Genomic DNA, 13,564 nt, shown 5'->3' with positions numbered 1-13,564 from the left:
TGTTTTGAGTGGTTGGTGTTTACACCAGGATGCCAGTGGAACCAAACTGATTAGACCTCACTGAATCAGAGCCCAGCTAAGTAGTTCTGTTCACTACTGACACGTGGATCAGTACCTTTAGGGTAGTAGGCCCGCTTTAACCCATCCAGCTGTATCCTGGACCTGCGTTCCTCGGCTGTGCTGCTCAGCCTAGGGCTGTGCTCACCATGGAGGCGGTGGTAGGGCTGATCTCGATGGACCACTGTGTTCTCCGAGGCCATTCGGTCCCTCATGACTTTGGCCCGTTCTGACTCCAAAGCAATGGCCTTCTCCAGCAGAGACAGGTTTCCCTTGGCCATGTCGAAGGTGTCGTCGGACCGGTCAGAGACCACCGATGTGGTGTCTTCATCTCCTTCCTGGCTACAGCTAAAGCCTTGGGATGCTGGGCTGTGCTGGTCCTCCATTTTCATAAAGTTTGCCATGTCAGGGTAGCTGCGCTCATCAGGAGGTGTGCAGGTGTCGTATCTGAGAAAAAAGATCATGGTCATAGTGTTAATCTGTTCACTGGATCTTGTTCAGCCATGAATCTTGATTGTTCAATTCAATCAATGTTCCAGTCAAAGACATGGAGTGGTGGACTGCATGTTCTGACACCAGCTGATACCAGATCTTCTTGAAACCTTGAAGTTCAGACTCCAAGCCATCTACATAACCCAGAAGATGGTTTTCCATTGCTCAAGGAGCCTCGGAACATTTAGATTTGAAAGGTTTTGTGAACTGAGGGATTTATTTGTCTCATGAATATTTTAATTCTGGTGGTTTACGGAATAGTGGCTGCTTGTTCTGGGCTAGTTCTGTAGAGGAACAGGCTTTATTGGTATGCATTTTATTAGGCCTGGATGTGACAAGTGGAGCCTGGTTAGGAGGACAAAGGTGAAATGATCTACCTGCTCAGGTGCTGGAAAACCTGCTTGTCCTTCAGCTGTTGGTGGTGGACTCCATGGAGAAAGGATCGGTCGGATGGCTGTGACTCACTCAGTTTTCTGGCCAGATCAAAACATTGGTTCCTCAAACACTCCAGACTGCTGAGACACACCTCCTCTCTGCCATCCACCACCTGACACCTGACCCCTTGGCCCTTCTCGTTGGTATGTCTGCTGTCCTCCATCGTGGTGCTCTCTGGGTATCCATCTTCAGGAAGCATGGTGCCATGACCCTGAGCCAGGAGCTTCAATGAGTCCACCGTCTCCCTGACCACATCACTGTCTAGGTCTACACTCAGTTCACCTTTCATGTTCTCTTCGTCACTGCCATGATCCTCATCATCCTCATCCTCGCCGGCACTGTTCGAGGAGTTGCTGTTCATCTCAGACTCTGTTGTGGCCTGGTAAGCAGCATCCTCGGCAATCTTACCAAGATTGAGCAGCGACTTAGCAACCAGCTCATCGTAGTTCTCGCATTCTTCTCCACTTGAGTTTTTGAGAAAACAGCTGTTGTTGTTGTTGTTGTCCTTCTGGAGGGGGACAAGCTTTGACAGACCAGTGGGCTGGTATTGGTTGTTTGCTGTCAGGACACACAGAAAAAAATGCAGGTTTAAAGTCAGGGAAAATTAAGGATTCACATAGGCAGGGATGCGTTTAACACACCAAAGAGGTTCCAAAAGACACCGACTTCCGGTCGGCAAGACGGCGCCTGTGCTTGGCTTAGCCGCGGTCACCGGCCACTTTTTAAAACTCTTCTCCACTAACCTCCTCTTTTCCACCTTGCTCCTGTCTGCGATCTTCTTCAGTAGTGTCCCCGCTACCATCTCCTATGATCGCCAGACTCTTTTGTCCTTCCGTTCGTTCACAATCGCCCAAGATGCACCGAGGATTTACCATCCTGTTTGTTTACCTGAGCGGCGTACCGGCCCGGAACCAAACGACGATCCAGAGCTGCGCACCTCTAGCGATGTTTGTCCGGTCCCGGGAAAACGTTGGAGGAAAAGAGGTAAACGAGCAGGAATCCAGGTGACAATAAGACTTCTCTTAAAGCGTGGTTTATCGAGTAAACATCGGCGCGATCTTCTAGCTTCTTGTCCTTTGTTTGGTGACCTGAGCGCCACTTCCGCATTCCCGCCAGGCCACATTGGGACGCGTTTCATCTGTCCAAGTTTTTTAAGGTCGGTTTATCCTCATTCCTCAGTGGTTTCTCCTCCTGTTCCCTCCAAAAGTGGTTTTTATAAACACCGTGGATCTAACCCTGCTAATTTACATCCACTAACTCCAGCTGTTTCTGTAGTTTCTGATTCCTCCTCCTCACTCAGCATGGCTCTATTAAATACCCGCTCTGTTAGCAATAAGTCCTTCCTGCTCAATGATCCAATTCTTTCTAAAAACCTGGATTTTCGGTTTCTGACTGAAGTTTGGCAGCAAACATCTGATTATTCTGCTCTGACTGAACTTTGCCCGAGTGGTTATTGTTTTCTTAGCCAGCCCCAGGGTTCTGGTCGTGGTGGAGGCCTAGCTGTTGTTTTCAGAGGCCATCTTCCTTGTAGCTCTACAACCTCTGGTCACTTTGCTTCCTTTGAACTGCAGCTGATTAAAGTCGGGCGTAAGGACCCGTTCTACTGTGCTGTGGTCTATCGTCCACCTGGTCCAAACAGTTCTTTCCTTCAGGAGTTTTGTGACTTTCTATCCTCCACTGTGAAGCTGTCCAGAATGGTGATTGTTGGTGATTTTAACATCCACGTTGATGATCCCTCTGATCACTTTGCCATGAATTTCTCCAGCCTCATGGACACCTTCAGCTTTACCCAGCATGTTTCTGGCCCCACACACACCAGGGGGCACACTCTAGACCTTGTTTTTACCCTGAGTCTAAATGCTGACAGTGTTTGTCCTGAGGACATTTATATTTCTGATCACCAGTGCCTTTTCTTTAACTTGTCAGTTTCTGCATCCCCACCTCCTGCTCGCCGTCTGGTTAGTTCTTGTTTTCTTAAAGAGAGCACAGCTAGCAATTTTTCTGCTGCTTTTTATCCACCCTGTTCTTCTGATAACGACCCAGATTCCTTAACTTCTCAGTTCAACGAGCACTGCCTCTCCATTCTGGACAACATCTGTCCTGTCAGAACCAGATCAGTTCCTGCAGTGAACCCTACTTCCTGGTTTAATGACAGCCTTCGCAGCCTGAAGCGCCAATGTAGAAAAATTGAGCGTTTGTGGAAGAAAACCCATCTCCACGTCCATCTGCTGCACCTAAAGGATCTTCTGACATCCTTTAACTCTGCAGTCAGAGACACTAGGGTTTCCTATTTCTCCAACCTGGTGTCCCAGAGCAAAGGGAACCCCAAGGTGCTGTTCAACACCATCAGCAGCATCCTCTCTCCTGCCTCTCCTACAGCCTCCATCCACTCTGTTGCAGACTGTGAGAACTTTCTGTCTTTCTTTGTGGACAAAGTCAATAAGGTTAGATCTAGAATCTCTCCTTCAGCCTTATCGCTGCCTCTCCCGACTCCAACCAGGCCCATCATCCTAGGTAGCTTTGCTCTTGTTTCTTTGCCTGAGTTAACCAAACTAGTTAACTCTATGAAGACCTCTGCATGCCCCCTCGACATCTTACCCTCATCTTTGTTTAAAAGTGCTTTTCAGTCCATCGGTCCCAGCGTGCTCTCTATAATTAATGCTTCTCTGGTTTCTGGTCAGGTCCCTGCTTACTTTAAGAACGCTGTAATCCACCCGCTTCTTAAAAAACTGAGTCTTGACGCCTCTCTCCATAGCAGCTTCAGACCCATCTCTAAACTTCCGTTCATCTCCAAGATCTTGGAAAAGGTTGTGGCTAAACAACTCACAGCTGCTCTTGATGAACATAACATCTATGATAGCTTCCAGTCAGGTTTTCGTAGAGCTCATTCTACTGAAACAGCTCTTCTTAGGATCTCTAATGACCTTCTGACTCACAGTGATGCAGGGGACTGTTCTGTTCTGGTCCTGCTGGACCTGACTGCAGCCTTTGACACTGTTGACCATCACCTGCTACTGGAGAGGCTGAGAGACTGGGTAGGCCTATCAGGATCTGCTCTGGAGTGGTTCTCTTATCTCTCTGAGTGCTCCTTTTCTGTGGCCATCTCCAAGTTTAGGTCCTCCACCACCTCTCTTACCCATGGTGTCCCACAAGGTTCTGTGCTGGGGCCTCTGCTCTTCCTCTGTCCGCTTCCTCTTCAGTACATCCTGAGCTCCTTCAAAGGAATCTCCTACCATCTTTATGCAGATGACATCCAACTGTACATCTCCTTTAAGCCCCATGAGATGTCTAAGCTGCAGCTGTTACACACCTGCTTAGACTCTATCAAAACCTGGATGGCTGGGAGCTTTCTTCAGCTGAATGAAGATAAGACTGAGATCCTCATCTGTGCCCCAGACAAGCTGGTTCCCAAAGTCAGAGACTCTCTTGGTCAGCTTGCTTCCCACACCAAACCTTCCGTCAGGAATCTTGGTGTGACCTTTGACCCAGCTCTCACCCTGGATACTCATGTCAGTTCTCTTGTTCACTCTTCCTTCTTCCATCTCAGGAACATTGCTAAGCTGAGTCCCATTCTGTCCCGCTCTGAACTTGAGACAGTTCTCCACACCTTCATCTCCTCACGCTTAGACTACTGTAACTCTCTTTTCACGTGTCTGAGCAGAACCTCCCTGAACCGTCTACAGGTGGTTCAGAATGCCTGTGCTCGGCATCTGACTAAGTCCTCCAAACACACCCACATCACCCCGCTTCTCCTCCAGCTTCACTGGCTGCCAGTCAACTTCAGGGTTCATTTCAAGATCCTGGTTCTGGTCTATAGGGCCCTACATGGACAAGCACCATCTTACATTGGTGATCTTCTTAGTCCCTTCACCCCCAGCAGGTCCCTGAGGTCCAGTGATCAAAGCCTACTGGTTGTGCAGCGCACCAGGCTAAAGACCAAAGGTGACAGATCATTTGCTGCTGTGGCCCCCAGACTCTGGAACTCTCTCCCCCTGAGCCTGAGATCAGTGGACTCAGTGGTCTCCTTCAAAAAGCAGCTGAAGACTCACTTGTTCAAGCTGGCTTTTATATGACCTTCTTCACTACTCTCTCTTTATTCTGCTCTCCCCATCTATTCCACCTTCCTCAGGATCCACTGATTTCCCTCTTTCCTATTCACTCTCTCTCTTTCTTAACACTTTTTCTTTTAAATCGCAATTGCTTATTCTTGCTCATTTTAAATATATTTTTAAACATTTTCGAAATGCTTTTTTATATTTTTACAATTTTTATATTTTTTGTTTTTGTGAAGCGCCTCGTGATGTTTATCTTGAGAGGCGCTATAGAAATGATATTTTCTTCTTCTTCTTCTTCTTCTTCTTCTTCTTCTTCTTCTTCTTCTTCTTCTTCTTCTTCTTCTTCTTCAAAGACTCGTGGACATATGTCTCCAGCTGGGACTTGCCATCAGCATGCACCACTGGGTCCTGGACTTCCTGACTGAAAAACCTGAGTCAGTGCAGGTAGGTTATAACATCCAAGCCACTACTGCTGAGCACAGGTTTGTTTGTTTGTTTGTTTGTTTATTAAGATCCCCATTAGCCACTGTTAAAACAGTTGCTATTCTTCCTGGGGTCATGATGTAACCAAAAAAAACCCATTATTAATGCATCAACACTGGGCTCACAAGCAAACAATCCATTTCCATATACAATATACATCTCCATTATAAGAATACACCACATTCCACCCAATGCAGCAACAAAATATAATACATTTCCCAGTAACATAAAACAGAAATTCCTCCACACACACTGGACAAGAAAACATTAAATAAATAAAACATAAAACTCATCTTCCTCAAACTCATGTAAAAAGGGTATAAATAAATATCCGCAACCTCTTACGAAAATCACTCCTTTGTAACTGACCTCTCAAGAATTGTGGTAAACCGTTGCATTCCACCATTGCTCTATACAATACTGACCTATGAAGAAAATTAGTTCGACTAACTGGCAACACAAAGCAGCCATCAGCTTGACGCGTAACATGTTGGTGAACATCTCTAAAAAATGTCTGGCATGCCATGATTAACATCCAAACACACAGACACAGCTAAAGCTACCACAGTCAAAATGGCCGAACATCTATTAACGCGAGCAAGCGCTGAAGTCACGTGGCTCTGATGCTCATTAATTATTCAGAAATGTAAACATTTAGTTCCACTTAAACAGCTCTGATGCTCATTAATTATTCAGAAATGTAAACATTTAGTTCCACTTAAACAGTTCCATGGTCACAGAAGGCGAGCTGTGGTTACTGACTGCACTAACAGATCATCAAAGCAGTTTATCGGTAAGTAAAATTATATTTCTGTACTTTATTTTGCTGGTTGAAGGGTGGGAAATGCTGTGTGGTTTAACTGCTTGGTCAGACATGTTAGTGGGGCTGCTGCTGGATAAGAAAGTTGAGCGGGTGCTCGTCTTCTGTCTCCTGCCCAAGACCGGTTGCTACAGTAGGCAGCTGGCTGTTCCCGTTTCCTGGGGCAGCCGACACACAGACCGGCTCCAATACTAGGCTGTAGTCATGCTGGTCATTTGTGGATTTCTGAGAGAGATCACAGAAACACCGCAGCTTTTTTACTTGATGCTGCTTCACTTTTGATTTGCTCAACCGCAGTTTTCTTGCTAATAGTTTGCTGGTTGAATGGGGAAACTTCTATGTGTTTACCATAACACTGATTGGTCTGAGATGTGTTGAAATGTAATGTGTTGGTGTGGCTGCTGGGTATCTGACTGAGGATCGGGCTTTGCTAGTCCACAGCGGTGAAAGATCCGTGGGTCCACCATTCTTGTCTCTGGTTGGGAGCGTGACACGACCACTGCCACGTTTTTCATGCTAAAAATGCCTGGAAAAACTCTGTTAGCTTTGGGTTAGCATGTAGCTAATGTCCCGCTGATCTCTGCCCATGGAGAATTAGCTGATCTTTAAGGCCAGGGTTCCCGGTCACAGCGGTCTGGCTCTGCTTGTAATTTAACTGTCCCAGTCCATATCAGATCTCCACAGGCGACCAGCATGACTACAGACTCGCACTGAAGCCGGTCGGTTGTGCGGGTGGTCTACTTTGTGGTCCCCGGAGCTTTTCTTAGCTTCTTGGGTTAGCTAAGTTAGCTAGTAGCTATATTGGTTTCATTTGTTCCAACCCTGTTGCAAACATAACAGCCCCATCCTCAGCTCCATCTCTTTTCCCATTTTTGGAGTGTCTGGGCGTGACTCGGTAAAAAAAAAACTGTGGTGGGAACCTCCCATTTTTGGCTTCAACGTTCCCCCGGCGGAGCGATGGGCGGACTACGGCCATACTTTATATGTTGATGTGTACCACACACTTGAAGCCTTATTGTGCACCTCCTCTTCTCCCTGACCATACTCGCCGCATTGCCAAGGTTTCCAGACTGAATTACAGCTCAGAAGAGGCTGCACTGTCTGACAACATTTCTAAATAAAACTAACTCCATTCAGGACGACTCCTTAAATGTAAAATGAGGATAACAACCCGCTACTCTACGATTTATCATATTAAAGTTATTTATTGCTGTTAGGAACCTCTCCTCTGTCCCGACCACGTTCATAAACTCTAACGTCTGATTCTTTTGCACTTCAGCCAGCAGAAAGTGTCTCAATCTCACAGCAAAGTTTTGTTTCTTCCTGGTAGAACGCAGGGAGTCCCCTCATGTGCTGAGGACGTAGCGTGACCAAATATTTTTAAATGACGGCGTTCCGGTATGTGAATGGCCGTGTTCGAGATGAGCAGCACCTCGCCTGGAAAAGAGACGAGAGCAGATGGAGTGGCTGCATACGAAGACGTGACTATAAGTAAAGGTTATTAGCTGTAGATTTTCAGTGTGCTTATAGGAAATGTGACAAAATAAAACTCTGAAACAAATCCCATTTCTCTGTAAGGCCTATATAGTTGTAACATGGTTTATAGAACACATGTGACCAAATAACATTTTGCATTCAGGCACTCGAGGAGTACAGACGCTTCTCTCTTTCGCTCCCTTATCTTGTTTTCCCAAGGCTATGTGTCCTGTCTGCCCACAGAGCGCTTCTCTGCATTTCTTCAGAAAAACTCTATTTTTTTTTTTTAACTAACCATGGATTTGATAAACTAGTCATTCAATGCGATCGATACGATTTTTTTCAACAATGAGAACGGAGCAGGGGGCTCCCACATGTCCACAGGGGACACACCCGGTGGGATATATGTTGGATTCCTGGAAGGAGTGGAAGATCATATGCCTCTCCCAGCTGTCCACTGAGGACATTGAAGACGCGTGGATATTTGGCCTGATGATCACTGGATTTCTCCTGATTGGAGTGGGAGGATATCTGGTTGTCTGGAAATTTGGGAAGACGGGAGTGATTGGAGGGCGACCTGGACCCACGGAAAGCACCGTCCGTGTGAAGACTTCTCAGACTGGGACGTTACTCGAGGTGAATGGTAAGCTATAAAATGTTCTAGCTGCGATACCGGTATTAGTGCGTAAAATGGATGTCAGGGATATTTAGAGGTTAACTCTCAGTGTGAAGTGGAGATGTTTTAACATTAATAATAATAATAATAGGAGGTAGATTAACATTAAATCAACAAATCCTAATCTGGTATAGTTTCTGAAATCCTAATCTGATGTAGTTTAAGAGCTGAAATTAATCATTAAGGGAAAACTATTCATTTTAACCCATCATTGATTAATGCACACATTATTAAACAGTTTGGATTTAAACATGTTGTTCATTCAACAGAATATGATTATATGAAGTTTTAAAGTCATTTATGTCAAGAAAGATAAGCTTTATTCAGAGAGTAAAAGTCTCCAGCAGCTAAGATACGGGAGCTCGGAGAAAGACTCGTTATGACTTCCTTATTTGGTAAGAAGGTCGTAGAGCAGGGCTTTTCTGGTTTGGAGACCAGACAGTTAGGATGTGGCACCAGATGTGTGAAGTAAACTTTTGGTCATTCTGATAAAATACCTGGCCTCTTGGTACGCTGCATCTGGAACAACGAGATGGACCATGTCTCAGCATCACTAGAACCAGTGTTCATCTGAGAGTCAGAAATGATCTCCTTCATGGAACCAAACTAGGCTGAATCTACTGTGGAACATTTGTTCCTGCTGGTGGTTCATATTGTTGTTGGACACAAACAGGACATCCATTTGACCCAATGTAGTTCTGACAGACAACAAAGATCCATTCAAACACACACATCCAGCCTGACGGAGCTGAAAAGGCTGTATTTCTTTCGGAAACTCATCAGAAACCGGTGACCGGTACACAGTTTAAAACAGAAGGATGAGAAAAGGAATCTGCACACAAAGTAGAACCGGTTTGGTTCCTTATGGACCCGAGTTCAGAAGACAGTTTCATCCTTCAGACCTAGCTTTAACCAACCCACAGCAGAAAAAAACAGTTTCACTCTTAAACATGCAAATGACCCATTTCTGTGTGGGAGTGTGGATCATTGATGTAACTCACCTTGATGAAGATTTTGTTCTTCCTGCTCCTCTTCATCATAACCCTCCTCCTCCTCCTCTAACTCCTCTGCCTGTTTAACTCCTCTTGTTGGATTTCCTCTCTCATCCTCATCCTCTTCCCCATGTCCTTGTTCTTCATTATCTTCAAACAAGTCATCCTCCACTTCCCCGTCTTCTTCGTCGTCTTCCTCCGCTACCTCTCCCTGTTCCTTAACTTCCTGCCCCACCGGCATGGGTTGGTCCTGGTACCTGGTGTAGCCTCCTGTATCCTCCTCCTCCTTAGTCAGGCAGGAGGAGATGAAGGGCCTTCTCTTGGTGGGCGGCTCCAGTGGTTGTTTTCCCAGAATCTTCCTCTTCTTAGCCAGAGGACAGCCATAAACACTGAGACGGGACAGAGGGAACACTCGTTTTAGTTGGATCTCTATCAACACGAGTCACAGCAGAGTTAAACTCTAAAGCCCTTTTAGTCTGATGGAATGAAAGAAACAAAAATGTGCGTCTGATACAAATTAGCCAGAATCTCAGAGATTTTATAAAGAAAATAAGCAGAAAGGGTTGGAGAAGAGAAGTGGAGCATCTGAAACATCATCAGAGCTTCACTTTGGAAACCCTCAGAACACAGAAACATATTCGAGATGGCTGTTTCAGAACCTGACTTGTGTTGCTATGGTTACCTACAGTAAGTAATGAACTCTACACTTGGTTAATAGGAGGTAATTTCCTGAAATTAACTCTTAATTTTTCTTTAAATTAGTTTTAAATTCACAGATAATTGTTGGACTTGTGTGACCTCAGAAACCCTTTATTCACATCCAAACGTGTGCTTGAGACAGAGCATAGCTCCAGCAGCGCCTATTGCAGACTCCCGCTGCCATGGCGACTCCTTAGAACCAAAGGCATAGGAGACCATGGGGGAGGGAGGATTTGGGCGACACAATGTTCACATCCTATACTGGTGGTTGCCATGGAGACAGGCAGCAGCCCTCCTGGTCTTCTCTGCAGATTCCACACGATGCTGTTGCCATGGTCACATCCTCCAGACAGAAGAGGAGGGAGGAACAAAGAGAAGTGGAAAGCGTCCCCTCCCAAACTCACAAATACTGATCACAATGCAGATATTGATCCCAGATCAGTTACTGATCCGAGTTTAGGTAGTTACTTAACTGAGTTTAGCTAGTTAATGATTTGAGTTCAGTTAGTAACTGAGCTGATCTGAGTTTAGTTAACAATCTGAGTTTGGCTAGTTTACGATCTCAATCTGAGATCAGCTAGTTACTGATCTGAGTTTGGTTAACTACTGATGTGTGTTTAGTTAGTTAATCAACAGTTAATGATGATTAACTAACACAACAAAAGCAATAACATTTATTGATCTGAGTTTAGCTGATCCTGGCTAATGCTGAGTGGAGCTAACATAAAACTGCATGGGGCTCTACAGGTTTGGGAAGCTTATCAAAAACAAAAATGTATGCATGGCCTATTTTATCAGATTACAAGTAAGATTATCACTTTTACTAAATCCTTGTAATTCCTGGAAGAGGGCCGTTAGTTACTAATTCGAGGTCAGGAATGGCAAATGTGAAAACAAGCTGGACAGTCGGACATGTTGGCCAACCTGTTTCTCCTCAAAACTTGCAAGAATATTGCAATTTAAAAATGTCCTGAAATGACCTGGGATTCTACTGAGACTGACTCAGACATACGTCATGATCCTTTTTAGAGATCCTCTGATCACTGCAGCTGCATTCTTTAGAGTGTTCTGATTAGTCTGGGCACCAAACGCTTTATGGTTGCTATAGTTACAACGAGATGTTTGCATCATGTTGTGCTGACAGGAACAGCTCCTACCTGCGGTGTCTTGCATACTTCCCGCTGACATGGCCACTGCCATCACATCCAGGAGTGGGACAGCTGAGATGGAAACACACCCAAAAAAAATCAAACATCTGCAACTCTGAGAAAGAGAAGCTTTAAAATATTCAAATTTGTTCTTCAATGACAGATAATGGTGATGATGGTGATGACGAAGGTGATGATGGTGATGATGGTGGTGATGATGATGGCCATAATGGTGATGATGATGGTGGCCGTGATGATGGTGATGATGATGGTGATGATGGTGATGATGATGATGATGATGATGATGATGATGATGATGATGATGATGATGATGATGATGATGATGGTGATTATGATGGTGAAGATGGTGATGATGGCTCACCTACCTGAAGAACTCCTGAGTTAGAGCTTCCACTGCAGCTGTAGGAAAACACAAACAGGGTCGTGTCAGAGAATGAAGCTCCGTTACAATTCAAAGTTAAAGATTAAGTAGTAACTTCAATCAGATTCCTGCTGCAGCTGTTCTATTAAATTTAAAGTAAAATATGGAAAACAAATGAGCTTAAAATAAGAATTCATGCCTCTCGACAACGTTTTAGCATAATATAGCTATAAATGTTATGGCGAGTCAGATCTGATCTCGTGATTAAAAGGATCCGGATCAAGAGAAAAAAAAGAAATATAACCTTTTAAAACAACAAACATGACTTTCTAAATTCATCCTGAGATAAAGATTTTCAAAAGGAATAAAAATGGCTTAGTTTTCATTTCTTCAACAAGCTACATCTATATTTTTGTTTCTTATACAAAAACAACACAGTAACATCACCCAGTTTACAGCAGTCAGGGCTCAGACACCAAGCTGCAGCTGTTAGCATGCAGGCTAACACAGAGCTAGCATGTCTGCAGCTTGGTGGTATTTTAAACCAGACAGAAGGCAGAGCTAGACTCCTGTAGTGTGCATACTGGGCATTCAGCATGCTGGAAAGGACGCAGCTCCACAACTCGATGCCTAAAAAGTGTGCCTACTCCGTCAAGGAGCATGCACGGCTCACAGCTACATATTGAGGAAGTAAACAACTTGAAATAAGAGCAGTGCTGCTACTGTTAAACGTATTTATACAGGGCTGCCAACTTTTGAACATTTCACAGTGTGAGATGGGGGGGGGGGGGATTAATATTGAGACTTTTGTGCTCTACATGTAATTTATTTATTCCTACTCTGTACTGTTGTGGATTAGAGCCACTGACAAGAAAAGAGAAAAGAAAGAGAATTCTTACTTCTTTTTTTTCCCAGTGGCTGTAATCCTCTTCTGTACCTCTAACTTTACATGGGTATCTATCTATCTATCTATCTATCTATCTATCTATCTATCTATCTATCTATCTATCTATCTATCTATCTATCTATCTATCTATCTATCTATCTATCTATCTATCTATCTATCTATTCGTCTGTCTGTCTGTCTGCCTGTCTGTCGTAAAGAGTTACAGGCACTTTTAATTGTAATTCATGTAAATGTTTTAATTACATCGGGGGGGGGGGGGCAATATCATGTCATTCATAATATTAGCAGTTAAGCTAAGTTCATGATGTAGTTGCATCCACCAAACAGGATTATGTTCATGTGGGTCATCAGCATGTAGTTATTGAAGTTATCAAAGCAAACATGGCTGGCATCAGTTTTACTGTAATCTGTGTCTCTAAGTGTGTGCGCTGCTGTGATGAGTGGATGTCCCCACTGTGGGACTAATAACATCTACTCTATTCTATTATATTACTGTAACTCATATCAGCCAGTAGGGAAAAACGTTTGAGGAATTCTGGCCTTTCCAGGCTTCCATACCAGTAACCTGGTTATGGAGGAGGGGTTTGTCTCACAAACAGGAAAACACACAATGGTGAAGTGGTGAATGAAAACATTAACGTGTGCATGTTGTTCAGTAGCTAATGCTATCATTAATACCATCTGGTTTTTCAAAAGCCCTACACACTGATGCGCGTTTGGGGAGCGCAAGCGCTGGTTTAGCGTGAGATTGGAGGTGTGGCGTGAGAGCGTGAAGAGGGTCAGATGTGTGTCTCACGCTCAGTGCGTGAGAGTTGGCAACCCTGGAAACACGTTTTTTAATCAGTGTACTTCCCAAACAGGTGAAAGTGAAACCTGAAGGACAACTTGGATGTTTTCTTCTCATTTTAATGCTTTCCGGAAAAGTATCAGATCAGGACTCGG

The 13,564-nt window shown here is 44.4% G+C and overlaps 1 protein-coding gene across 5 annotated transcripts in view; it reads right to left on the bottom strand.

Annotated features, from left to right (window-relative positions):
- myt1la (myelin transcription factor 1-like, a) overlaps positions 1–13,564 on the bottom strand; it is a 41,302-nt gene that overhangs the window by 21,600 nt on the left and 6,138 nt on the right. For 4 of the 5 annotated variants that reach the window (XM_015948282.3, XM_015948284.3, XM_015948283.3 and 1 more), the window contains 5 exons: positions 11,720–11,753; positions 11,343–11,405; positions 9,496–9,875; positions 927–1,542; positions 116–504 (listed from right to left, as the gene is read on the bottom strand). In XM_015948282.3, coding sequence (XP_015803768.3) covers positions 116–504; positions 927–1,542; positions 9,496–9,875; positions 11,343–11,405; positions 11,720–11,753 — 1,482 coding nt within the window. Of the gene's footprint in view, positions 1–115; positions 505–926; positions 1,543–5,316; positions 5,394–9,495; positions 9,876–11,342; positions 11,406–11,719; positions 11,754–13,564 lie in introns of all 5 variants that reach the window. The other variant, XM_070544550.1, reaches the window with a different exon arrangement.

The sequence above is a fragment of the Nothobranchius furzeri genome, chromosome 2 (genome assembly GCF_043380555.1).
Source record: "Nothobranchius furzeri strain GRZ-AD chromosome 2, NfurGRZ-RIMD1, whole genome shotgun sequence".
Classification (NCBI taxonomy): domain Eukaryota; kingdom Metazoa; phylum Chordata; class Actinopteri; order Cyprinodontiformes; family Nothobranchiidae; genus Nothobranchius; species Nothobranchius furzeri.
Note: the sequence above shows the minus strand (reverse complement) of the source record. Positions and strands in the feature narration are given on the sequence as shown.